We start from the raw sequence: 27,701 nt of genomic DNA on the forward strand, positions 1-27,701 counted from the left end.
AGCCCGATAGTAATCAGTCCTCTCCTTCCTGCCTTCCATAATGTTCAAAAGGTTAAGTGATGGGATTGGGATAGTGTTGGAAAATAAAATATTTGAGTGAAACTGGAATGAACTTCCGGGGAAGGTGGTGGGTCCTCATCCTGGCTGACCAGTTGTTGGATATGTTGTAGAGGAGACTCCTGCTTGAATCTGGGCTGATCTGGGATATGATCAACCAACCCATCTCCTCTCTCTCTCTCTCCCCTTTCCCTTTTCCTTCTTTCTTCTCTCCATTTTCCTCTCCCTCTCTTTCTCTCTCTGTCTCTTTGCCCCCCCCCCCTTCCTCTGCGTCTCTCATTAGTACAAAAAATGTTAGAGCCGTCTCCCCTCCAAATGTTCATCCTGGACTCTTTGTCTCTGATCTTTGGCAGAGCCTCCTGAGCTCGTCACACTCTGATCAGCCACACTTGGCCACACTGCACCTTGACCCCAATAGTGATGTCATTTTGGTTCTGTTCCAAGGTGAAGGACAATAACCAATGTCCCGGGATTGTGTGTGTGTGAAGCCTGGAGGCCTTTGGGTCTCAGCCCAGTTATAGGAGAACTGGCCACTAGGGGTCACCATCACACCAGGCAACAATAAGCCATCGGGTGCCGTTCGGAAACCTACTGTTGGACATTCTGCAGAAGTTCAGAGACAAACTCAGAAGCCGCTGTTCTGACCTGGGCTTGAACGAGAATTCTTCATCATCCCCACCAACCCATCCTCCTCCTCCTCACAACAATAATACTAATAGCTAATATTGGGTAAGCACTTTAAATGTACAGAGTCCTTTCTATTATCTCATTTGGTCTACGATGTCTCTGGCAAGAGGTCATCCAGTTTCTGTTTGAAGACTAGGGGTGATGGGGAGCTCATCACCTTATGCAGAGGCCCATTTTCTCTTTGGACAACTTTGGTCCCTAGGAAGCTTTTCCCAACATCAACCTTTTCTTCAACTTCTGGTGAATAACTGGGAGTGGGGGGGCAGTGGATAGAGCACCAGACCTGGAATCAGGAAGATCTGAATTCAAATCCAGTCTAAGATACTAACTGTGTGACCCTGGGCAAGTCACTTAACTTCTATTTGTCTCTGTTCCTATTCTGTAAAATGCGGACATGCTGGAAAAGGAAATGGCAAACCATTTTAGTGTCTTTGCCAAGAAATCCCATAGCCAACACTCTTAGTCATTTAGAATCAGACACAACTAAACTGTTTCCACCCATTCATCCTGAATCTACCCTCTGGGACCAACCTTGCCCAAGATCACACAGCTAGGAAATTATTAAGTGTCTGAGGCCAATTTGAACTCAGGTTCTCCTAATTCCAGGGCCGGTGCTCTATCCACTGTGCCACTTAGCTGCCCACCATCCCCCAGTTAAACTGACACACATCCTGCATGGAGAAGGGAGTGAATCTGATGACTTTTTCTTTTTTTAATGGCAAAGATTCAGATTAATCTAGCCACTGTGTCAACTCACTATTTCTAGATTGGGCAGCAGGATCCAAATCCCATCCTTGATGCTGGCCAGCTGTGTGACCCAGGGCAAGTCGAACTTTTCAATGTTTCCAGGCAAATCTCTTGCACAGCACTAGACAAAGGGGGTTCTTGCATTGGTAAAATTGCAAGGCAGCTAGTGGTATTGTAGTGACAAATCTGTGTTCAAATCTAGCCTCACTAGCTGTTTGACTCTGGGAAAATCACTTCACCTTGTTTGCCTCAGTTTCCTCATCTGTCAAATAAGCTGGAAAAGGAAATGGCAAACCACTCCAGTATCTGCCAAAACTCCAAATGGGATCACAACTAGTGAGACCAGACTGAACAACAATGACAATCTGGTTTTCTAATGTTTATACAAATCCTACTGTTCTGGGGCAGGGGCAGGGACTGTGGTATCAGTATTTTGAAGTAAGGCAGGATGGATTCCTCACCTTGCTCTTCATCTTGGTACCAACTCTGGAGTCAGAGGATATGGGATCCAATTCTGACTTTGAATAGGACCTTGGACTTCAGTTGCACCATCTGAAAAGGAAGGGCTTGGTCTCTGAGGGTCCTTCCAGCCCTAGACCTAAGAGCCTAATGAATTCTATGTAAGTTATCTCACTTAATGCAAGTTCCTAAATTACCAGTGTAGAGTTAGGTCTGGAGTTGAGGGAGCCTGTCATCTGTCCCAACCACTACATTTTACAAGTGAGGAAACTGAAGACCAGGAAGGTCAGTCTCACACTGTAAAAATCACAGAGGGAATTGGAACCTACAGCTTCTGTGCTCGTATAGTCAGGGCTCTTTCCCCAGCTCCATGCTGTCCTGTAGGCCTGGGGGTCTCATTCACCTGTTCAAAATGCATCCTTTTTGACTCTAGGAAAAAATGGAAACCCCTCCATTTGGCACTTTAAAGCCCTTCACAAATTGGTCCCATCCCACCGTTCCCAGACTGATTACACATGAACATCACAGTCCAGCTAACACTAGACTATTTTCTGTTCCTCACACTCTATACTCCCATTTCCCACCTCCCTGCCCTTGAATTGGCCATACTCCTCCCTGCTGTCTCTTAGAATTCCTTGCTTCTTTAAAGACTCAACTGAGGCAACTTGTAAAGGTCTTTTCTCCTCCTTCATCCCTTCCCTATCAGCTGCTCCTGTCTCCTTTCCTAACTAAAATTTATTCCCTAACTACCTAATCTTTATTTTGTATATTTCCTGTCAATACAGATACTGTGTGTCCCAAAAATCTTGGTGCAGGCCTTTTTTTTTTTTTCCAGTTTTTGCAAGGCAATGGGATTAAGTGGTTTGCCCAAGGCCACACAGCTAGGTAATTATTAAGTGTCTGAGGTTGGATTTGAACTCAGATACTCCTGACTCCAGGGCCGGTGCTCTGTCCACTGCGCCACCTAGCCACCCCTTGGTGCAGTTTTAAAAAGCTTTTAATAAATGTCACGCTGCATTGAGACTTTTGGAACACCCAATTAACTTTAAATAAGTTTTCAAGAGCTATTAAGCTTTTAATAAACTTCACACTATACAAAGGCTTTTGGGATACCTATATATATGTATATATATGTACATATATATATACATATATTACATAAATTATACATAATATGCATATATTATATACTCTATATATATATATACTCTATACTCTATATATACATACTATATATATAATCTCTCTCTCTCTCTCTCTCTCTATATATATATATATATATATATATATATACATATATTACACATACACATCTTATCTGCCCCAACAGAATATGAGAGTATGGATGGTTTCATTTTTTCCTTTGAACCTGATTACCTTGCCAGAAATCCCCTACAGTGGGATATTCAAGGCTCCCCCTCTATTCCCTGCCAAACAAGGGGTCCAGTCGAATTCTGAAAAAAGGGACCAAGGAGCTCCAGATTGCTTTATAAGTAATTTAATAATTAAAGTGAGGTACTTCCATCAGACAGTCTAGGGTGGTGGCTACATGATATAGCTTCAATTCCCACCAAGTCTCTCCAAAAGTCCCTTTGGTAATTATAGAAATCAAAGGGAGGAAGAGGAGTTATACTGTATGTTAGTGCAGACTGATATCTGGGGCTTACTCTGTTCCTCACGGGGTTTGGGTCCCAGATACCTGGGTGTCATATCAGTTCTGTTTGGGCTGGAGTCCAGATATGCAAAATCTTGCACTGGTCACTGTGGTCATGCCCCAGTGCTTTAATATTGGTTTACATTATGCATAACTTTCATTGATAGGGATTCCATAACATTATTATGAATGATAGAAACTTCACTGATGGAAACGTTATTCATGACCTTTACTGCTAGGAAACCCACATCTTGGCTTTCACTGTTTAAAGGGGTCCACGTTATAGTTTTCCCCCATGGGGATCCCATACTAATGCTTAATAAAAGCCTATTGACTGGTTGATTTCCTTTGTGTGACTGCACAATAAAGATGCCATTAGACCCTCCCATGAAGGATACAGCCCTTCTTGATCCTCCTGAGATGGTTACCAGCTGCCAAACTGAAGTTTCAAACCAGGGGTAACTTAGTAGATGGTGGTGGAGAGAGATGACAGTACAATTTATAAATGGTCTTTGAAAAGTTTTATTTTTTTACTGAAACTGGAGTGGGCAACTCTCAGGTGAGGAATTTTCCTTTGCCAACGCAGTTGAGTCCCTTCTGCAACCTCTAGTCTTGGGTGTCTGTGGGTAAAGATTACTTAAGTGACTTCGTCAGCCAGTGTAGGTCAGAGGGAAGATTTGAATCCAAGTTTTCCTGGCTCCAAAGTCAGTTTTCCATCCACACCAACCTCTTGAGAGTTACCACATCCAGAGGCTCTTCAAACTTAGGTGGGTACTCCAGGTATTGGCAGGCAGAGCCAGGTGCTGTCCCCAGGCCTCTGCTATGCTTCCTGAGCTAACGTAGCCTATGGGAGCACAGGGTCACCTCTCCGATAAGGGAAAAGCAGATTTCTAGTGAAGGCCACTTGGCCATCATCCTTCCTCCAGGTGAGTGCAGTGCTCTGGCTGTGAGTTGAGTCTGAGTTGAGCAGGGGCAGCAGGACCACCTGTCACCTGGCTGATGTGGAGCCGTTGCCCAATTCCAGCCACATTTCCAGTCCTCATCTTCAGAAAACAAGGCTCTTGGACAATGACTTGTTAGTGCTAACATTTTTTCTTCCCCTTCAGGAAGAGCAAGTGCCAATGTAATGTTAAAACTGCATTCAGACTCAGACTCCACTGCTCACTCCCTGTATCCTGGGAAAATATCATGTGCCTACTGAATACTTGCTGACTTTGGCCAAGTTACTTGTCACTCGTAGTTTCTTCTCCTAGGAGATGAGGGGGCCGGATTACATGGCCCTTCAGGTCTCTTTACTTTGAAATCTGTGATCTTGTTTTCTTTTTGCAAGGCAATGGAGTTAAGTGACTTGCCCAATGCCACACAGCTAGGTAATTATTAAGTGTCTGAGGTTGGATTTGAACCCAGGTCCTCTTGACTCCAGGGCCGGTGCTCTATCCACTGTGCCATCTAGCTGACCTTGTGATTTATTTTCACCCAGCTCTTTGTAGAAAATGCCCCTTAGGGGGCGGCTAGGTAGCATAGTGGATAAAGCACTGACCTTGGAGTCAGGAGGACCTGGGTTCAAATCCGGCCTCAGACACTTAATAATTACCTAGCTGTGTGGCCTTGGGCAAGCTACTTAACCCCATTGCCTTGTAAAAACTAAAAAAAATAATGTCCCTTGAAGGATTTGAGCAGCAATGTAACAGGTTCAGAGGCTTGATCTACCCAGGGTCACATAGTCAGTTGTATCAAGAGGCAGGATTGAACTTAGATTTCTTGTTTGATGTTTTATTTTTTAGATAATCTTTTCCTATCTAAATTTTGAGTTGCAAATTCTTTCTCTCCCCCCCAACTTCCTTCCCCATCCACTGAGAAGGCAAGCAGTATATCAATGATGGGCTTCTAGGTGGCACAATAGTCAGAGACTTGGAGTTTGGAGTATCTGAGGTCAAATGAAGCCTCAGACACTTACTAGCCATGTGACCCTGGGCAAGTCACTTTGCCCTCTTTGCCTCAGTTTCTTCATCTGTAAAATAAGCTGGAGGAAGAAATGGCAAACCACTCTAACACCTTTGTCAAGAAAACCTCAAATGGGGTCTCAGAATCAGAGACTGAACAACTCAACAAGAACAAATATCAATTGTATATGTAAAATGTCATGCAGTCTTTCTGATCCAAGGCTGACTCTTGACTGCACCACACTCCCCTCAAACAAATGTACCACCTCTGGGTGGGCTCAAAGATGGAGAGCTGAACACCTCACCTGGGAGGCCAGTTAGATGCTTGGTGCCTGGAGATTTCAGACCTTTTTCTCTCATTTCAGCAAACCACCTCCCCAGGCTTTCAGACTGAGGGTCAGGACACATCTCAGGACCTTCTCAGCCCTGATTAGGGCTGGCACATCTTGGATGCTTTGAGATTGGCTCACCAAAGCTTCCCACGGTGGTGCCCTGCCTCCAAGAACCCCTCCCCATGCAATAGTCTCAACATTTGATGGGGTGAGAGGCAAAGGAGGAAGCCTGACTGGGATTCTCAGGTTCATTGAGGTGAGCATTTCACATTGAGACTGGGGGATGGACTTTGAAACAGGTCAGGGCATAGATGGCCAAAATCAGGGGGCAAGGGTGGGAATTTACAGACATCTCAGTCCCAAGTCTAGGAAAGCTCAAGTCATTGTGATGTATTTTCTTAGATGGGAAAAAGCCCAAGCCAATTTTTAAAAATTGGGTTAAATCTAAGAAAAACTAACAATCAATCAGGGATTGTGAGCAATGACCTGCATCCAAGGCTAGGGAACCATCAACTGTCTGAGTGAGTAACAAAGGAATCCCATGACGTTCCCCAGGGAGTTGCTGAAAAGAAAAGGAATAAGCCAGAAGATCCTGCTATTGGCCAAAATTTAGAGCCAGAGAATCTCAGTTCCAGCCTGGACTCTCATTATTTCCTACATGTGTAACCTTGGGCTAATGACTTAATGTCTCTCGTCCTCTATACAGTGAGGGGCCTGGCGTAGCCTAGCATTCTCTGACCTTGGTCAAGGGGCCCAGCAGTTAGGGGTGCCCCAGAACAAGGGGTGTGCTGTCCCTATTGGACCCCATAAGCCAGGAACAATGTGAGTTTCTAGAAAAAGTTTCTATCAGGAGGCAGCTAGGTGGCGCAGTGGATAGAGCATCAGCCCTGGAGTCAGGAGAACCTGAGTTCAAATGCGGCCTCAGACACTTAATAATGACCTAGCTGTGTGGCCTTGGGCAAGCCACTTAACTTCATTGCCTTGCAAAAACTTAAAAAAAAAGTTTCTGTCAATGAAAGCTATGCACAATATAAACTAAGATTAATGTAACCCAAAAGAGAAAACACTGAGCATGACCACAGTGACCAGTACAAGGTCTGAGACTGCAGGCCAAACAGCACTGATATGGCACCTAAGTGTCTGGGGCCTGAGCCCAATGATGAGCAGAGTAAATCCAAACTATCAGCTAATATGCACTAACATACTCTATAACTCTTACTTTGATTTCTATAACTATCAAGGTGGTTTTAGAAGTCTTTAAGGGAATTCAAGCTATGTCATCTAGTTACCTACCACCCTAGACTTTTCTGATGTGACCATCCCACTTTATCAGACTATTTGGATACTAAATATACTAAATATGGAGCTTCCCAGTCTTTTTTTTTTCCAGAACTGGGCTGGACCCTGGGTGGGGGGTGGGGGGTGGGGTCTTGAATATCTCACCCTAGGGGGGGATTTTTTGGCAAGACAAAGGGTACCACATACAACAACTTGGAATTCATCCCAGGGCAGGCTGGATGACTAGAGGACTACTGTTTGAGGGTGTGTTTGAGAGGATTCATTTTCCCCAACTCCATGGCTTGGCCTGGATGGGACTCAGTGGTCCCAAGATGAGAGGATTTAAGAGGCTGGAGACAAAACTATAAATATACAGAGTTTTTATTAAAAGGTAAACTAAATGCCATTCCCCTGTGTAAGACAGACAAAGATTCCAGTTTGGTCAAATTCCAACAGAGCTTTTCCCCACCACTATCCTCGCCCTGTCGAATCCTGACCAGGGTGGGGCTGCTGGTCCCATGATTGGTTTCTAGGTAGTCCTAAGAAGCAGGGGCAGAGGGCAGGAGAGGGGTCTCCAAAAAGTCACTGAACAGACTCTATTGTCCTCCCCAGAAGGGAGGGCTCTTACAACAATTTGTTTTCAGAGTCCTAGGCAGGGAGCAAAGGCAGGGCAAGCTGAGGAGTGTGGCAGGAATGTCCCAGGCCTATGGAACTCTGACCGTAGACTGTGTGGTTAGGCATTGTAGGATGAGGAGGACACGCTGCCACCGTGGCCTGTCCAGTTGGTGTGGATGAACTGTCCTGGCTTGGCTAAGAGTTCATAGGTGTGAGCCCCGAAGTAATCCCTCTGAGCCTAGAAAACATAGTTCTATGAGTACTGGGGAGGCAATCTCGTGACCAACCTCAATTTCATGCTTTATGTGTCCAAGGGCCAGGATTAAACCCCAAGTCAGGCAAGTGCCCCAAGAACATACCTGGATCAGGTTGGCTGGCAGCATCTCGTGTCTGTAGCCATCATAGAAGGAAAGGGCCGTGGTGAAGCAGGGCATGGGGATGCCAGCCTGCACACCAGAGCTGATGGCCCGCCGCCAGGAGTCCTGGACAGAAAACACAAAGCAAACATTTTCTCAGAAAAAACTAAGGTCAGAGAATTAGAGCTGATTCGCATACCCCACCAGGCACAGTCGACATACAGGTCTCTGGTGGCACACACACCTGGCAGTTCTGCACGGCAGTCTTAAAGAAATCATCCAGGAGAAGGTTCTGGAGTTGGGGGTTCCGGTCAAAGGCATCTTTTATCTTCCCCAGGAAGACACTGAGAAAACAAGAGAAGTTGACAGGTAAACCAGGGCCCCATGCCCAGGGGGGTCTGAGTCCTTTTCACAGGCACATCACCACCAAAGAACGGATCAAGATCAGGGCCACAAACAAGAGGAGGACCAAAGCTTGTCATGCCTCTTTAGCTACCACAAGCCACAGGGAGGCTGGCAGCAAGACCACCCTTCAAGTAGCCCATGCTCAAATATGAGAAGAGCAAACATTCTCCCAGGGACAGATTTACCTGTGACTTTCAAACTTGGAGTCATTTCTTTTTTTTTTTTTAAATTAAATTTGATCAATGCTTTTCTTTTACATCCCTGTCTCTCCACACACCCACAAGAACTTCTCCCAACCACCTGTTCCTCAGAACAAAGGAAAACAGTAAGGCAAAGGCAAATGACTGGCCAGCTGCTGTATCCCCTGGTTATGCACCATTCACACCTGCAGTCCCTCACCTCTCTACCCAAAGGACGGAGGTGTATTTCTGAATTTCTTATATGTGGCAATTTAAAAATTTTGTTTTTTTATGATTTGGAGAAAAATTCAGCTTCTCAGAACCCAGGGTGCAAGAATTAAGTGCAGAGACAGATTGCCAGTTGGGACTGGGCAGAATGAATAGGCTTCAAGGAGGATGAGCTGGGGCCATCCCTGCTCAGAATCAAGACTGTTGGTGTGTCCACACTAACCCTGGAATTATTAACATCCAGTCTCAGATGGAGAGAGCCGATCCTTCCTTAGTGTGGCCAACCCATTGTGGAGCCAGGGACACTCACCTGCGGATGATGCAGCCGCCCCTCCACATGAGGGCAATGGCACCATAATTGAGGGTCCAGCCGAACTCACTGGCTGCTTGGCGCAGAAGCATAAATCCTTGGGTGTAAGAGATAATCTTGGAGGCATAGAGGGCCTGGGGAGGAACACAAAGACTCAGGGATCAATTAGCTCAATGGATCTAATTGCAAGGAAACGATGTAAAGACTAACAGACTGCATTCTGTGGGGGGGGGAGGGAAGTGAGATTTGGGGAAAAATTATAAAATTCAAAAATTAATAAGTAATTTTTTAAAAAAAAGACAGCAGGGGGGCCTCCAAAAGCAAAGGTGGGTAGGGGTCGTACAGAATTTCTGTGATTCCTTCTAATGTTAGAAACTGAGCAGGAGGGCAGAAGCCCACCAGCTCCTGAGAGCAGAGATGTTAGAAGCAACCTGACGGTCTACACTGATCCCCTCATTTTACAGATCAGGAAACTGAGGCCAAGAGAGGCTAATCTGCCTGCCAAGTTCCAAATCCAATATGCTTTCCACTTCACTAAGATGTCTTCTCAAGTTTCTCCCAGCTCTAAATTTTATCATTCCACAGATGATGGATCTAGCCCTGCCTTCAGGGATGGGGAGACCTGGGTTCAAATCCTACCTCTGCTACTGACCACAGGACATTGGGCAAGTCACCTCATTCTTGGTGTTTCTGTGTTCCTCATGTATAAAGATAGTACCTCTAAGGTTGCTCCAACCCTAGGTTCTGCCATCCTAGTCTCATTCAGCACAGGTTTTATGAGCTGTCTGACCCTTGTATCTTCAGCACATTTCCTTGTGCCATCCTTTCTGCTTGGGTGGGATAATGAACCCCTGACCTCTCCTTGGACCCACCTTTCTAATGTCCTCCAGGAATGATTTCTTGTCGTATTGAAGCTTTGACTTTGGAGGGCCAGCTAGCTTCTTGCTGGCTTGGATCCGCTCATCCTTCAAAGATGACAGACATCGGGCAAAGACAGCTTCCCCTAGAGTGAATCAAGGGAAAGATACTGAATGGCCTTGGAAGCAAGATCAAAGGAGACTGCTCACAGGGCAGAGATGGGCACCAGAAGCTGGCAAGGGGAGAAAGTTAGCCTTAGCCAAGCTCACTAAATCCATGATGGTTAATCTCTGACAAGCAAACTACAATTCCACTTTCCAGCATCAGTACAGGTAATTATCAGTGGTACAGGGAAATCCCTTTGCCGATGCAGGCTGGCACGTTCTCTGAAACACTCAGATCAAGGGGGAGTCTTTGACCTGATTTGTGTCAGGGCCCTCTTGAGCAGATGAATGAAGTCTATGGGTCTCTTCCCAGAAGAATGTTTTTAAATACATTAAATATACAGTTTTATGATGGAAATATAATTGTATTGAAATCGTTTTCAAGAAATGAAAAAAAATCCAAGTGGGTTAGAGTATCAAATACAAAAGCAATAGAAACACAAAGCCCAAAGGCCTTTAGAGCTGGCAACACTCCTAGGTAGGACCTGAACCAGATTAAAATGTAACTGATGTAATGTAAAATATTTAACAAAATAAATGAAAAGACAATAAGATAATGCAGATAATATTGCATTTAAAAGTTAAATCAAACTGTGGTCACAGGGAACCTTAGGTTTGAATTAGTGGCTCCTGTTTCTAGCTGAGTTTGGCATCACTGAATTCAGGTCTACCAGCCTAAATTTCCCCCTTATATGTTTTTTCTTCCCAGAAGGCCTTATAATATTTTTTTCAATGAAAAAGAAAAGAAAAACTGATTAATTCATAAAAATACCCTAGTTATATATGTAATGTTATATGGACATCCTCTACCTCCCCCATTCCCCCAGGCCCTGCAAAGGAGTAGAGGAAGTATCTTCTCAGATTTCTTCACTGGGAGCAGGAAGCCAATAAACCCAAAGAAACAGTGGGGAGGTGAAAGGGTACTTGTGGCATCTGAGAAAGCTTGGGCAAATGCCTGGGGGCAGAGGTGAAAGGTCGGACTTGGGGACCAGTCAATGAGCTGAGGGCTACTCATTCACTCACTGAATAGACAGATAATGGGAGATCCATGCTCAGGACAGAGAAGAGTCTCCACTCAGAATTCTCTAGGACCCCACTCTCCTCCCACCAGTGCCCAGGCAGGATGACTTGCTATTTGTGGGGAGCGATGTGTAAGGCACCTGGTGCAATGAGACCAGAGGAGCCACCGCCCTCAGTGTTACGTAAGAGCCAGGAGGAAGCCTTCACTTCCTTATCTGTTCACTGAGTGAAAACAACAGAAGTTTAAGTCAAGCCTTTCTGGTCCTCACCCAATGACACTGCAAAAACCAAAAAGTCTCTGACGTTTTGGAGCATCAAAGCAGGGATGGGCTGGGAGGGAACCTGCCTCCCCTGGGTAATCTCCCTCAGTTGGCTGAAAAGCTACCAGCTTCCTTCTATGTGGGACTGGCCTCACAATGAAACTGCCAACAGGGTAAGGGCATGATTCACTAGGAAGGCAGAAGAAAAGAGGAGAAAAGTCACATTTTATCCCCTTGCTAGGAGAGGGAGGACTTTGTGGATAATGAGAATTGAAAAAGGACTTAATTCCCCAACTCTTAAAAGACAAACAGCAGCACCTGCCGCTTGACAACAGATACAGATCCCTTCTTTCCACACCCAAAGCCACCTAGTTCAGGTTCTCATCACCTTTCACCTAAACTCTCCAGCTCCAGCTTTGTCCCACATAACTGCCAGAGCGCAGGTCTGACTACGCCCCTTTCTCCTGCACATCAAGGTCAGTGGTTCCCTAATCTCTCCAGGATTAAATGCACAATCCTCAGGGCAGCACTCAAAGCCCTTCCTATCTGTGGGCTCTCCCCTCTATACTCCCCAACCCCCAGCCAATCCTGGTGCCTGTTCTCCCAGGTCCCTACCTCTGCACCCTCTGCCATGCTGACGGGGCCAACCCCTCACTGCAGCCTCTTAGGTCCAGTGGCTTCCTATAGCTCAAAGCTACCATCTGCAAGAGGTTTTTCCAGCCCCTAGCTGCTGGGACCTTCCCCTTTCAGATCACCTCTCATCTACTCTGAACATATTTTGGACATCCATGGAGACTGATGTGTAGTCTTCCCTAGTCAAATGTAAACCTCTTGAGAGCAGGAATGCTTTTGTCTTTTTGTATATTACTGGTGTTTGGCACACAGCAGGCATTTAATAAATGCTTATGGACTGACTGTGTGACCATGGTCATCACCTCCCCTCTCTGGACCTCAGTTTCTTCATCCATACAAGAGGGAAATAACCCAAGTTGTCTGCCTCCTATGATGATGACAAAACTGATTAATCTTCACCTCATGCCACGGCTCCACAATTCTTGTTCTAATGCTTTCTCAACTCCAAGATCTTTAGAAAGGTTCCAAATTAGACAGAGTCTCAGAGGCTGCCTCTCCCAACTCTTTCATTTTACAAATAAAGAAATTCAGATCCAGGAAAGAGAAGAACACCAGAGTCTGGTGTTCTTTCCCTAAGTGACACTGCCAAATGAGAAACACTAAATCTATTTCAAGGATAAACTGAGACAGGGATGGCACCCTGACCCCATAGACACAGGAAACAGCTAAGTGGCCAGGGAATTCTCTCAAGGCTGATGGAGATTGGAGAAGAAAGGGGCTGAGGAAAGAGGAAATGACTGAAAGTTTCCTTTCTGGTTTGTTTTTTTTTTTTAAATTGAGACCTAGCATAGAGTTCATGGCTGGCATACTTCTCCATACTGGACGAATACCTATTTAAACACTTTTGTACCCAGTAAGTGTTTAATAAACATTTGCCCCCCAAATTAATGGAATAAAGACTGCGAATCTCTAGATTTAAAGTTGGAAAGGCCTTAGAAGAGCTCCTCTTGCCCAACTTCTCAGTTTTATGGATAAGAAAAACAACCAGACTCATCAAAGTTAGACAAAAACTCTAAAAGAACAACCTCCTATCTTTTTAGCCTAAGTTCCTTCAATAGGTCACTAGGGTCAGAATGGGGGTAGGGGGACATTAGGGGAAGAAAGGTGACTCCACAAGAATAGGGGAGAGGTGTTGGGTATTACCGATGAGGGTCACAGGGACCCCATACTCCAGTGCAGAGATGGCTGTCCACTTCCCAGTGCCCTTCTGGCCAGCACTATCCCTGATCTTCGGTAGGAGGTGTTGGCTATCAGTATCTTTGAACTTAAGGATATTGGCTGTGATTTCAATTAGGAAGGAGTCCAGCTCTGTCTTATTCCATTCTTCAAATACCTACAAAGAGGATGTGGGAAAAAATGAAATGATAAAAAATGAGGATAAGATCAACAGGTTAAAAAATAAAGTAAGATCAAAAGGTATTCTGTGGTCACATATCAAACTGTCCTCCATCTGACACCCCCCCCACCAAGCCAGATCCTCTATTTTCATTTTTAGATTCTACTGGACACACTGCCAGCAGCTTCCCCTGTATTCTCAGCCACATCAGCCAGAGGAAAAGGCATGAGAGAGTTGGAAAGGATGAGGAAGACAAACTTTAAAAAGAATTTTATGAAATGATGCAAAGTGAGAAAAGAATAAACTGAAGAAAAGACTAACTGATCAGACACCAAGATCAGCAGATCTAATACTAGACATGGCAGTCTGGTAGACCTGGGTTCAAAGCCTACCTCAGACACTTCTAAGTGGTGTGACCCTAGGTAGGTCACCTGACTCTGAGCCTCACTATTTTTCCCACTGGTGTAGTTGCCATGATATCTAGAGAGGTGACCTCCTAGAACTGTTCTAGGGATCAAATGAGATAATCTTTGTGAGATGCTTTGCAAACCTTACAGCACCATAAAATGTTCTTTATTTAAGAGTAAGTTAGGTCTTGTGGCAAATCATCCCCAAGCACTTATTAAGTATTCATTCGTGCCAGGCCGGGTGCCAGAGACAACATGTATAAATCAGGACATACACTAAAAATACAGAGTAGATGGAAGATGAAGAGAGCCTTGGTAAAAGTAAGGAGAGACAGAGACAGAGACAGGCAGGCAGACAGACAGACAGCCTCAGAGTCAAGAAGAGCTGGGTTCAAATTCTACCTCTGACATGCTCAAGCTGGGAGACTGACCCAAGAGAAGGCCTTTGACCTTAGTGTCCCGAGCAACTTCAAAGGCTGTTAAGTTACAAATGAGTTTCCCATTTGCACCAACAGAGAAGGTTTCATTCCAGGAAATGCCCACAAGTGAAATCACAAGTCTAAATCAAATAGAAGAGGAAAAGAGAATGAGAATAAATGGACAAAAAAGGTTGATGGGATTTTCCCAACCACTCATCAGAGAGAAACCTCTAATGACAAAGAAAATTAACCAAAAAATCTTGAGAGAATGACCTCCACCTAGCCAGTGTTCTGATTTAATATTCCCTTGCCTCTTTCCTATGATGGAGGCATGTAAAAAAGTAGTAAACAAAAACACTTACTGTGTGCAGAGCACCATGCTAAATGCTGATGACACAAAGAAAAAAGACAGTTTCTGCTTTTAAGGAGCTCACATTCTAATGGGGGGGGGGGGGAACAAAGTGAAAGAGCAAGAAGAAAGAAATGAGCAGAAATGTACCTCCATTAGCCAGGCATCTCCTCTACAGCTACCTGCTATGGGGTGGCAAGCACAGAACCAGGCTCCAGACTCACCTTGGCCATCTCATTGTGGTCCATGCCCAGGATGTCTTTCATCAGATGGTAGGCCTCACAGATCAGCTGCATGTCTCCATATTCTATTCCATTGTGCACCATCTTGACAAAGTGACCAGAACCCTCATCTCCCACCTATCAGAGAGAGCAAGTAACAGATGGTCATGAGAGAAGCTGCTGGAATACCAGAGCAAGCCTACACTGGTCTGCTGTGAGCAGTGAGCTTCCCTGAAGGCAAACTCAAAGAAAAGCAATTACAGAGAGCAGGAAAAAGCCAGGATCATGTTGAATCTACTTCCCTGCCTTGGCCCACTAAGTTGAACACTAAAATAAGATCAGAGAAAAGGACCTATCTGCACAAAAATGTTTACAACAGCTCTTATTGGTGGTTAAGAATTAGAAATTCAAGAATCAATCAATTGGGGAATGGCTGAATAAACTGTGGTATATGATTGTAAGGAAATATTGTGCTATAAGAAATGAAAAGCAGAATGATTTCAGAAAAACTTGGGAAGTGTTACATGAATTGATGCAAAGTGAAGTGAGTAGAACCAGGAGAAAGTTACAGATATTAAGAGCAATATGGTAAGGATGAGCAATTGTGAATGACTTAGCTATTCTCAGCAATGCAATGATCAAGACAATCCCAAAGGATTAATGAAGCATACTATACATCTCCAGAGAAAGAACTGTTTGAAAACAGACTGAAACATGCTATTTCCCCCCTTTTTTTCCATTCTTTTTCTTTAATTCAAATCTAGTACAAAATGACTAGAATGGAAATGTTTTACATGACTGCATATGTATTACCCTACATCTGATTGCTTACTGTGGAGGGATAGAATTTGGAACTCAAAACTTAAAAAAAAATAAGTTTAAAAATTGTTTAAAATTGTGATTGGGGGAAAATGTATATACCTATATTTGTGTGTGTATGCAATTGTACATGTGTGTGAACATATATCTATATAAACACACAAAAAAGAAGCCCACAAAGCTTCCATACAGTGTAGTCATAGTTATTTTTGACTTAGTGACACTGACTCCAGGGTCACTTCCTCAGGGCAGGTCTTAGATTGTCCCTTTGCATCGCTTTTTTAAAGCTGTATCCTCAGGTGTCATAGAAGGCCTCTCCACATTTGCCCCTTCCTGGGTAAGAGCCTCCTAATAAAGTCAAAGTTGAAGAAATCTCTTATATTTAACACATGTTAAGATGGTCACAATCTAAGAGGAAGAGCTCTGGAGGAAGGACCAGGATTCAAATTCTGGCTTTGCTGCTTACTACTTTTATAAGTTTGGCCAAGTCCCTTAAGATCATACTGAGAGTGGGAGAAGATCTGAGAAGTCATACAGTTTGATGTCTTTTTTTTTTTTTTTTAACAGATGGGGAATCTGGTGTGCAGAGAGGCTAAGGGACTTACATGATACCATACAGCAACTACAACAGGGATTCGAACAATATAGGTGGTACAGTGGCTAGAATGCTCAACTGGAGTCAGGAAGGGCTGAGTTCAAATCAAGTCTCAGGCACTTACTAGCTCAGTGACTCTGAGCAAGTCATTAACTCCTGCCTGCCTCAGTTTCCTCATCTGTGAAATGAAGGTTTGGACTAGATTAACTCTAAGGTCCCTTTCAGTTGTTTTGAAAAGAACATGATGGGAGCGCTTCTCTAGTCTTGCTCTCATGTGCGATCCCAGCCTAACCCAGGAGAAAATTTTCTAGCTATGCTTTCCCTGAAGTGGCCTATTGCCTAGGACAAAGGTTTCAGTGACTATACAGTACAGGGTGAGGGCGGGGAGGGGAGATGACTGAGACTTCTTATCTGAGGACTGTGGCCTTGCAGCCTCTCCCCAATGTTTCACTTAGCACAAAGGCTGTTCATCAGTTGAAGAGAAAGGACAGATCTACTGCAGGGAAATAAGCCAAGTGAGATCACCAGGAATGGCCAGGCCCAGGCCCAGGCCAGCTGCCCTCCAAACCTCCTCAGGCAGACTCAGACTCCTGTCTCATCAGTAACAAGGATGGATCTCTAGGATCATCCTCTATCCTAGAACTGGAGTGGGACCTCAGAGGGAAGTCAAGGCACATCTTAACAGCCACAAAGGGAAGCACTAAAGTGCACTGCAAAGAACACTTAACTTGGAAGCAAGGATCTGAGTTCAAATCCTTCCTCTGCCATTTATTATCCCTGAGTCTTGGGAAAAGTCATCCCAGTCCTCTGGGCCCGTCTCTCTTGACATTATTACTGTGGGGGAGTAGGAAGAGAACCTGGAACTGGAAACCCAGGCTCTGCCACTTTCAAATGGGACAACTCATGGTAAAGTCAATGAAACCCCTTGCAGGCCTCTCTTCATCTGCAGACTGTCTCTGAGGTGCCCCCCACCCAGTGCAAGATCAACAGTCAGATGAAGGCCAGGAGCCACCTGACTCATTTGAGCACAGGCCAGAGAAAGTCCAGGGTATGGGAGGTCCAGGCTTCTGCATCTCCACCCAAAGCCCAGTGGACATGCTAGATTAGTGTGGTGCCACAGGCTGACCCCTGGGACCCCAAGAACCTGCCATGCTTTAGGAATGCCTCTGGCAGCCCTGCTGTCTTCTCTGGTTACACCACCCTCCCAGTCCCAGCTCTAAAGGTATGATCCAGTACTTGCCCAATCACAGCATGGCTCCCCAGTGCCCACTTTGGCAGCGATACTTTGGAAGATTGTCTTGATGTGGGGCCTGTGGAAAGGAACATAGTCAACTCAGCAGCCAGGAAGAGAGGAGTGAAGGTTTCTACCCAGTACTCCATAATTCTTTCCAATGGGGAGAAATGATTCCCTATTTAGGAAACAATTTCCAGAATAATTCCGGAAACCAAAAACTGCTCTCCAACTACTTGCTAAGTAGGCTCCCCTCTTTTGACTTTCAGGGGACCAGAGACAAAAAATAGGGTGGGGCAGAGTAAGGAAGAGAATCTAAAAAACCAAAGGCAAGAATTCTGGGTAGAAACAGCTATTCCAAAGAATCAGCAATTCCCAATGGAAAAAGCCCCTCCCAACTGTTAGCACTCTCTCTTCTTTACCCAGAAATAGTTGTCTTTACTTTTTTTTTTCCAGATCTACTTATCTCTGGATGTATCATTTCTCCCAAGAGAATGTAAGCTCCCTCAGGGTTCGTTCAGATGGCTTCATTTTTGTCTTTGTGGTCCCAGGACCTGACAGAGAACCCCTGAATATGATGGACCGTGAGTACCCTAAAATACTAAGGAAGTATAACAACCATGCTTGGTTCCTTCAGAGACAGGGGTTTCCAGACAGGAAAGGTTGTTCATATTGTTTAACTCAGTTCTAAGACTGGAGCTAGGGCGGCTAGGTGGCGTAGTGGATAAAGCACTGGCCTTGGAGTCAGGAGTACCTGGGTTCAAATCCAGTCTCAGACACTTAATAATTACCTAGCTGTGTGGCCTTGGGCAAGCCACTTAACCCCCTTTGCCTTACAAAAAAAAAAAAACAAATAAAAGACTGGAGCTATATCATGAAACAAAGGTATGTAAAAAACAAGACAAAACATTTAAAAAATATGTTGAACTGAACTTATCATCAAGAGAACAAACTTATGACTCGGATTTGGAAAAGAAATGAAAAGTTCCTTTGTCCACCAATAAGCTCTTTCTCTTGCCTGACTTTTGGGAAGGCAAAAAGTAATTCAATATCCCTTTAGTCTGTAATTCATAGCTTAAAGCCCAGCTCAGGGTGTCCTGACTTAAATCCTTCAGAGCTGTGTTGGTATTTTAATCTGAACAAGAACTCAGTAATGGAAATCTGGGTAAAGGGCAAGTCCCAACTATATAAAAAGTCACAGTATAGAAATATGTCTATATGTATGTATGTAAATACATATGAAAATCTTTATTGAGATCTTTTGTTTTTAAGTCCACTTAATTTTCTTCCTGTATCCCTCTCTGTCCCAGAAAACCATTCCTTCCAATAATTTTTAATAGGGAGAATAAATACACTGTTATTCAGAGTAGAAAAATGTAGATGGTTCCCACTTCATCCTTCTCTCTCCAGTAGGGTAAAATAGTCACTATTTTGAGACAATTGCATTTTAAATTTATTTGGGGATTCACCTGACCATTAGTGAGGACAGCCAGGTGATCACCAATTTAAGGCAACAAATATTTATTAAGCTTCTACTGTGAACAAAGCACACAGCCAAGTATTAAAGATGCAAAGACAAAAAAGGAAACAGTCCTGGCCCTCCAGGGGCAAGATGGGGCTGGTCTGAGGTGAATCATAAAATCTGGCAGGAGATGAGCAGTAACCATGCAAGGTGAAAGGTTAACACTGCTCTTCCTCTGAACTCCAGTGCCTTTCTCCAAATCTTTCCCGTTAGTCTTTGCAATTTCCCCAGCAGCAGTTTGAGAAAAGTTTACTCAAGGGGCCATGAGCAGGGCAGGTAACTCCATGTAGATCTCCTTCCCCACTCCCTAGTCCAACGGCCTCTTCTTGATTTCAGCATTCTGAAAGGCTTCCCTATTTAGCTAAAAGTCAAATCAGCTCAATGGGAAAACTTCCCCAAAGTCACCCTTGAGGTTGGGACAATTAAGAGAGGAGCCTGTTCAGCCCCAATTAATATGCATATTCCACTGAGAATCAAATTCTGAGAGAACAAGGTTACCTGTCTATATCTCCCTCACATAGGATCCTTCCTTTGCTATTTCCTCCTCCTCTGTTCCGTCTCTGTCTTCCTGTATTTGGCTGTATCTTTTTTCTGGAGTCTCAGTGGTGATGCTTTCCCTCAGACTAATTTTCATATATAATTGAATCATTTGCAATTTTCAGTTTTACCTCCCCTCCTTCCCCTTCTCCCTCCACCTTTTTCCAAAGCTCTATGATTCTCAAATTTTCTTTCTTAGACTTATCCCTCCATCCCCACCAGCCTTTTTCAAAGGTTTTCCCTCTTCCCCTTTTTTTGTCTAGGACCATTCATTCATTCATTCCCTCAGCAAATGTATGAGAACCTGCAATGTTCAAGTACAGAGCTGGGTGCAGGATGTGTCAAAAACATGGATGAGCACCAGCCTCTCTCCTTTTAGGCATCTCACAGCTTAGGAAGGGAGCTAAGGAAGGCAGGACAGAGGCTCACTGGAGTCAGGAGCTGTATCCACTGTGGTGGGCACTCACATAAGGAGAGATTTCAGGGCTACTCTTTGGAAATGAGTGTCTCTAGCACTAGGTTTGCAGAGGTACACAATCCCTGGGCAAGGAGAAGGGCCAGTCAGGCCTTCTTGGCAGAGGAGCAGTGAGGCTGTCTGGGCTGGGTATTCCCATGCCCTGAGATTCCTCTGTCCTATGACAATTCCTACTTCTTTCAAGGTCAGTCTGCCATACAATAAAGTGGGATGTGACAAGACCCTCCCTATTTCTCCCAGATACAGGGATACAGATTAAAAAGGCAAAAGGCAGGGGCCATTACCCAGGTCATTATGGGTTGGCACTCATATGTCTAGGGCAAGCTGTATCTTTGGAGGAGTTGATTTTAAGTTTTAGTTATATATATATATATATATATATATATATATGTATGTATATATACATATACATATATATATGTATGTAAGTAGGGAATATGAATCTGTCAGATACATGCTGCCAAAGTAGCAAACCAGTGGTTTGCAGAGGAGTATCTCGAACAACCTTAACATTCCCAGTGCAGCATACACCTCCACAAATGCTCCTTGCTCCCTCATTCACACCAGAAGTTCATTCAAACTTCTCCAAAGCTGGTAGGGATGGTTTTAAGCACCTACTATGTGCTTGAGATCACCAGACTCACCAGGCTTCTTTATTTCCTCCGGGCATGAGAGACGGCCCATAACGGGCCCCATCCTCTCCACCACTCACACCACTTCCCACAAACAAGATGCCTTTGGCCTTGAGGTCTTGGCATCGCCTCTGAAGGGGAGAGGAAAGGAGTTCCATTACACATCATACAAAATTCTTTCTTCTCTTTCTAATACAAGGACAGGGGTGAGAGGCAGAGAAGAGAAGCGGATAAGGTTCATTTCCCCTCTTCCCCTTATCTCTATCCTGAAGGGATCTAAGAGTCATAAAATGATCTAGAAATGCAAAAAGAGAAGATAAGACAGGATTTGGAATGGGCCTACAGGGGGAGGGAGATTCAGTGAAACAGTCCATCTCCCACCTAATGTCACATATGAATGTTACCGTGTGTGAGGGGAGGGCTCCCCAGCAAAATAAACCTACTTCTCCAAACAAATTAAGCTGGTAGAGAATCAGATCACAAGAGAACATACCAAGCCTCCTCCTCTCTGTAGAGAGAAGAACGCTGGCCTAGTAAGGCTGCTACATCACTGGATGGAGCTACTGTATCAGGTTTGTTTTTGCTTAACTATCTTTCTGTTACAAAAGCAGATTTAAATGGAGAATGACTGTGGTACACAGATAAATTGTATCCATAAACAAACTGTTAAAAAGAAGTTAATTGATACTCCAAAGACATTAGTATGCAAAAAACAAAAGAAGGAATCTCCAAAACCAGTTATGAAGGACAAATGCCCTTCTGAGAGGTACACTTCAACCCCAGGGCTCTCGTGTACAAGTTCCCAGTCATCTTAGGTCAGTGCAGGGAGTGAATGCAGTCAAGGACAGCACTGGCCCAGCCTTAGGCCTGCTCTGAAACCCTGGGTTTTAGACAGAAGAAGGGAAAAGTACTTACTGTAGTATCTCTGTACTCAGAATTCCCCCCATCAATGATAATGTCACCAGCTTCCAATAAGGGCACCTGCAACAAGATGAAGCGTTAAGAGGAACCCTTAAAAGTCAGAACTGCCTTCCCAGGAAAAAGCATAGTTCCAGGAACAAAACTCTTATCACTGAGCTGAGCAAGGTTAGACCAGGGATTTGTCCCAAGAACACCCTGTGGCCCAAGACCGGCTTGGAATCTCTATGGTCTGAGACAGACAGCACAGCTTATTATAAAATCAAACCAAGAGGACCTAATCATAACCATCTGCCTTTAGAGGCGAGACCAAAAGAAAACAAAGTTTGCTTTCTAAAACTCACATAGCAAATCCACTGATGCCCTAAAAATCTATTCACAGACCCCAGGTTAAGAACTGCTGGTCCAAAGTCTCTGACTTCCCAGGTCAGCATTTACCCCACATGACTATTCTTCCTCATTAATGATCTAAAATGGAGGCATCAGGGGGCAGCTAGGTGGCGTTGGGGGCAGCTAGGTGGCGTAGTGGATAAAGCACCAGCCCTGGAGTCAGGAGTACCTGAGTTCAAATCTGGCCTCAGACACTTAATAATTACCTAGCTGTGTGGCCTTGGGCAAGCCACTTAACCCCATTTGCCTTGCAAAAAAATAAACAAACCCTAAAATGGAGGCATCAAACGTGTGAGCAGCAGGAGCCCCGATGCTCCTGAAGACAGCTTGGACCAGATTAAAATGCAACTGAGAAATTTAACAAGATAAAAATATACAATAATACAAATACAATACAATACAATAATACAAAAATATGATAAAACAAATCAAAAATACAATAAAACAAATCAAATAAAACCAAATCATTATCAGGCCTGCAGGGATCCCTAAGCACAGTTTGGAGGCCCTGTTTTGATTTGACTTTTAACATTTGGATAAACCTCATTAAGAGGCAGGAGGACCAGGTGCTCCCCCCACTGTCTATCAGTCACCTATTTATTCTTGCTCCCATTTTTTAATCACCTACTATGTGCAAAACTCTATGTGAGGCACTCCAGGAGATACCAAATGGATTGTGCAGGCCAGCCCGCAAAGAGGAAGCTACTCAGTCAGCTCCATGTCACAGCATCACAAAATAAGTATGTTACATTAGAGAGGGCAGAATTCAGGTCATTTGCCAGTGAGAGAGGCCAGAGAGGGTCAGCAAGGCCTGCAGAAAGCTGTACAATATGAACTGAGGCTCCCAAGCCCAGGCACAATAGAGGTGGCCAACACCCTCCTGGTTTTCTCCCATTCATGGTATGATCAAGAAGAAAGGTGACTGAGGCCTGCCTCTTTTACCTATGTTCACCGGGAACAGCTCAGAGTATCAGATGGGGAAGACCTTGGAGCACACCCGGTCTGGTCCAACATTCCCCACTCCAGAATAAGTGTGCATTATAAGTGGATGGAGATGCCTGTCACTTGTGGGGTACCACTCACAGGCATTAAGTGTGTTACCTGAGCCCCCTCTAATGGGACATCAACCCCTCCAGGTCCTGAGGGTCAGAAAATGTTTAGAGAAACAGGTTAATTATGGGAAAGCCAGGGTGCCCACATGCTCTAGGCTGTAGGAGAAAGGATGTGTGACAATAATAAACCTCACCAATTGCCAGAGTTTTGGAGGAAGACTCGGGGTGAAATGCCCCCATCTAGTTCCAAGTTCCCTAAGGACTCCAAAATTATTGTTCAGCTCTCTCCTCCATTTCAGGCCATGTCAACCAAACCAGCATGTTGGAAGACAGTTTCCTTGCAAAGGAACCGGATAATACAAAATGTCCTTTTCTCTACCCCCTCCCCCAGGAAGATTGACTGGTATACCAAACTAAGGCCCAGGTGTCCAACAAACAGCGACCCCCCAAAAGGGTTCACTGCCTGCTTAATCTCAACTGCAACCACTCATCCATGAAGAACCCTGTCCACACAGGGTACTCCCAGTGGCTCTTGGGCCTCCCTGCTGCAGAACCTTGCTAACCCCATATGGCACCTCCAAATACCAGGGACACCCCAACCTAAGAAAGTCCTGCCCTGGCACACAACATAGTCACATGGCAGGGAACTCAATGCTCAAGTCAAGACCACCACCTTCATACTGAAAGGCTCAACTCCAGGCAGGCACCTCAACTGCCTGAGGGCAAGTTGTCCTCTCCTCCCCTTCTGTTCCCTTGCCCTCATGAGTCTGCCCACTGTGCCTAGCAGGGAGTCTGCACCTCAGCCAGGTCAAGGGGGTCAAAGAGCTGGTGCCTGGGTTACAGATCCTGGGACTTATGCAGTTCCTAAGCTAAAGGCAGCCTGGCCCCCTGAGAACCAGAGGCCAGCAGTGGACTAGATAACAGCCTAAGGAGGAAAATCAAACCTTCAATTTGTTCAAAACCCAAACCATGACCTTTCTCTCTAAACCTAGACGTTCCCTGGACTTCATGATTTCTGCCTGGATCAGAGGTTCTTAACCTGGGATCTTGTATTTCAATATAACTCATCTCCTTTGTTATCTTCTATTCTTTGTTTTATGCACTTAAAAAAACATTAAAAACATTCTTCTGAGAAGGTGTTCATGGGCTCCATTAGACTTCTGGTGGTGACTAGGACCAAAGAAAGGTAAAGGTCAGAGCCCTCATTGCCCATTACAGCTAAGGTGCCCCCCACCACACCCCCAAGTCCCTTTTGGCTAGCAGAAGGCTTCTCTGAACCCCAGCTTCCCATCCTCTGCAGAATGGAGAGAACATGACCTTCAGTATCTAGCTCAACTATGTGGCCCATAAAATCTTTGGCAAATCTTCAAGGGTGATCAGCTATTTCTATTGTAGTCTCCCTTCTCAAAAACTCCTACTCCTTAATAATTTCCCATTTAAGGAAACAAATAGTTTTCCCTCTAAAATGTCCTGCTTGCTTAAGTATCCCAGATTGTGTGCTTGGTAGAGCTGGAAAAGAAGTCTCAGCCCCCTTGACCAGGCTCCTCCTTTCATACCCGCAGCCATGGAAGCCTCAGAGAATAGAGAGAAAATGTCCCAGGTTCAAATCCAAGCTCTCAGACTTGCTGTGTGCCCTAGGGCAAGTCATCACTTTAGCTTCTGGGCCTCAACCTGGAGGTAGGGAATAATGGAGATGACCCCTCACATCCCTCCCAATTCTGTGTCTATGATCCTAAGGGAAATGACTCCTGGAAGTTATAGAGATTTCACAAGTCCTGACTCCAAATCCAGGGTGTTTTCCTGGAAAATGAAAGCTCTTGGAGAAAGAGAGCTGGGTCTGCTTCATTTTTGTCCTTAACTACAGTACCTGGGGTACAAGAGGCACTTATAAAGGCTTTCTAAAGGGATTTCATTCCAGCTCACCAAATACTTCATATTCATTAACTGATTTAACCCCCAATAACCCTAGGAAGTAGGTGCTATTATTAGCCTCATTTTACAGAGGAGGAAACTAAGGCAGAGACACTAAGTGACTTGCCCAGAGGCACACAGCTGGTAAGCTTCTGATGGTAAAACTCACGAGTTAGTTGTGTTTCCTCTGGAGGGCTCTTATTACTAACAATAAAATTAGGCAATTATTTGAGAATTACTGACTTAAAGGAATACTGAGAAAGTTTTTAAGTTTTGGTACTAAGTCAAAAAAAAGTAAGATAGATAGTAGAGTCATTCCATAAAGAGATAATAACCACATCTGTTAAATCCTTGAGTCTGACACAGATAAAGCTCACACAAAAGAGTCCTCATGTTACTATTATTATAGTTAATGAGGTGTTTCTCAGTCATCTAAATTGTACACCTAGGGAATTCCTCCCCATAGTGTGGGGGTGGTTTAATTAGTGTTAATCAACATTGGGACAGCTTAGGCAGAGAAGTCTAGTCCACTTCTGGACTGTCTAAGAATCTGGGGATCTGGGAGGAAGGGGCAGAAAACGAGGAGTTCAAGACCAGCTGAAGTGATAGCACATCTCACCAGTTTCACAATGAAATCATCCACAGCCTGGCCAGCCTTGACAAGCAGGATGATCCGACGGGGCTTCTTCAGCTTGGAGACCATTTCCTCTAGCGAGTGAGCACCAACCACCTTAGTCCCCTTTGCCTCATTGGCCAAAAAGTCATCAACTTTGGAGACCGTTCTGTTAAAAGCACACACCTGCAAGGGAAGAAATTTGACTTGGGGTTTTGCCATGAATTAGCACTTAGAATATAAGATGAGGGGAAAATCAGTTTTAAACAGGATATCCCGGATTCACAGAGTGACTATCCCAAGCCTGCTTAGTCCAGGATTCAGTTAACTTGTGTGCCCTGGCTTAGAAAAGTCCACTTCCTACTTGGCTACCAAGGAATTGTTTTTTTTTCCCTAGAGTCCAGTCAGGCCTCTAAAGTTAGAGCACTGTCCTGTCCAATCTGTCACCGCAACATCCTCCAGAGCCTCAGATTTTAGTGCGCTCAGCTTTGAAAGATGAATTCTGCAAAACTATAATTCTTCATTATGTCCAGAGCGGGTCCTCCTGCAAAGGGGCATGGGTTGTTTTCTTTCTTTTATGAACACGTAGGGAAGAAGTGTCTGATAATTCTTTGCTGCTCCTGCCCAAGGATACACCGAACGAGCACCAGAATCAAAAGGCAGGATTTCCTCTACTCACCACAAAACCATGGTCATTCATGTTTAAAATTAGGTTCTGGCCCATGACTGCCAGTCCAATCAGTGCAATATCAGCTCTGGGAAAGGGGAGAGAAGACCAGAGAGAAGCGTGTCAAAATAAGCAGTCACTAGGGATAGCCCGCTCCCAGCTGAGGACCCCACTAGTAGAGGCATTCCAATAGAACTGACATAGAATCAGGGATGATTCTTCCTCCAAGGGCGGAGAGGGAAATTCTGCCACCTCCCCCACCCTGTGTGCCTTTTGTCAATGATCATCCCCAAGTTTTCCTGGTTCATGGTCATTTCCTCCCTTTACTATTCATAACTGAGAATAATTAAGTGTTTTTTTGGAGAAAGCACTGCTTAATGAACCAACCATTCACTATCACCTCAGAGTCTCACTCTAGCCAATTAGCCTAAAAAAAAGGGTTGCCCCAATCTACTAAGTATCTAGTATTCTGGTCCTGCTCTTTTTTTTTTTTGACTTTTTTAAAAAAAACTGTGCCTGTCCTTGCTGTGTCTCCCCAAAAGCCCAGGGCAGGGAGCAGATTCTGATGGGGCCCAGGGGCTCTGAAATCTGTCTGCTGGGTCACAGTGCAAGTCCCGGCTCCTGGCCGAGTTGGGCAAGTGCTTCCCCCTGTTTCCTCCGCTACACAGCGGCGCCAACAAGCTCCTCAGGCGTTTCCCTGCCAGTCTTCTGGGCAGCCCCATTGTAAAGGGGGGGAAACTGAGGCACGGGCAGCTCAAGTCTGATGGGCACGCGAGGGTCCAAGTCCCCATCCGGGCCTCCAGACTCCACTCCCCACTGGGCTCCAACCCGCTGCCCCAAACCCTGAAATCTAAGTCGGTGCTGGTTATTGTTCCCCAGCTAGCGGCGGAGTTGGGGGGCAGTCGGCCTGGGGGGCCCGTCTTTAGAATAGGCAGGTCCGAGGTGCCTCCTCCCCCCACCTCCGCCCCAGGCCTTGGGGGTCCCCCATCTGCCTGAGGAAGAGAAGGGGGAAGGGGGAGGGGAAGATGTGGGGGCTGGGGCAGGGGTCCCCGCACTCACTGGGCCATGGCGGCGGCGGCGGCGGCGGCAGGCGGGTCGGGCTGGGCAGGACAGGCCGGGCTGGGCAGGACGAGGCGAGCTGGGCAGGACAGGCCGGGCAGGGCAGGACAGGTCGGGCTGGGCAGGACAGGCCGGGCTGGGCAGGACAGGCCGGGCTGGGCGGGGTGGGCAGGACAGGCCGGGCTGGGCGGGGTAGGCTGGGCTCGGGCTCAGCCTGGGACTCAGCCGGCCCGGCCTGGGACTCGCTCCCTTAGGCGGCTGCGCTCCCCGCCCCCTCCCACGCCGGCCAATCAGAAGGCAGAGGCCGGGGAGGCGGCGGCGCGCCATTGGTCCTCCCGGGCGCCCGGCGGGCCGCCTGAGAGC

At 45.4% G+C, this 27,701-nt stretch overlaps 1 protein-coding gene and 1 long non-coding RNA gene across 2 annotated transcripts; one reads left to right on the forward strand and one right to left on the reverse strand.

Annotated features, from left to right (window-relative positions):
• Positions 1–436: 436 nt before the first annotated feature.
• On the forward strand, positions 437–8,780 carry LOC141509169 (uncharacterized). Its single transcript, XR_012474592.1, has 2 exons — positions 437–786; positions 8,336–8,780. It is a non-coding gene; the product is annotated as an uncharacterized LOC141509169 (long non-coding RNA).
• On the reverse strand, positions 7,521–27,500 carry PGD (phosphogluconate dehydrogenase). The gene is made up of 13 exons (XM_074218487.1): positions 27,339–27,500; positions 26,292–26,367; positions 25,619–25,798; positions 21,644–21,709; positions 20,741–20,859; positions 17,572–17,641; positions 14,921–15,055; positions 13,329–13,518; positions 10,123–10,253; positions 9,251–9,384; positions 8,373–8,472; positions 8,132–8,254; positions 7,521–8,010 (listed from the first exon to the last, which is right to left on the reverse strand). The coding sequence occupies exons 1-13, from the start codon at positions 27,344–27,346 to the stop codon at positions 7,891–7,893; spliced, it is 1,452 nt and encodes a 483-aa protein (XP_074074588.1). The 5' UTR covers positions 27,347–27,500; the 3' UTR covers positions 7,521–7,890.
• Between the last annotated feature and the right edge of the window lie 201 nt (positions 27,501–27,701).

Source organism: Macrotis lagotis, chromosome 1, assembly GCF_037893015.1.
Source record: "Macrotis lagotis isolate mMagLag1 chromosome 1, bilby.v1.9.chrom.fasta, whole genome shotgun sequence".
NCBI lineage: Eukaryota > Metazoa > Chordata > Mammalia > Peramelemorphia > Peramelidae > Macrotis > Macrotis lagotis.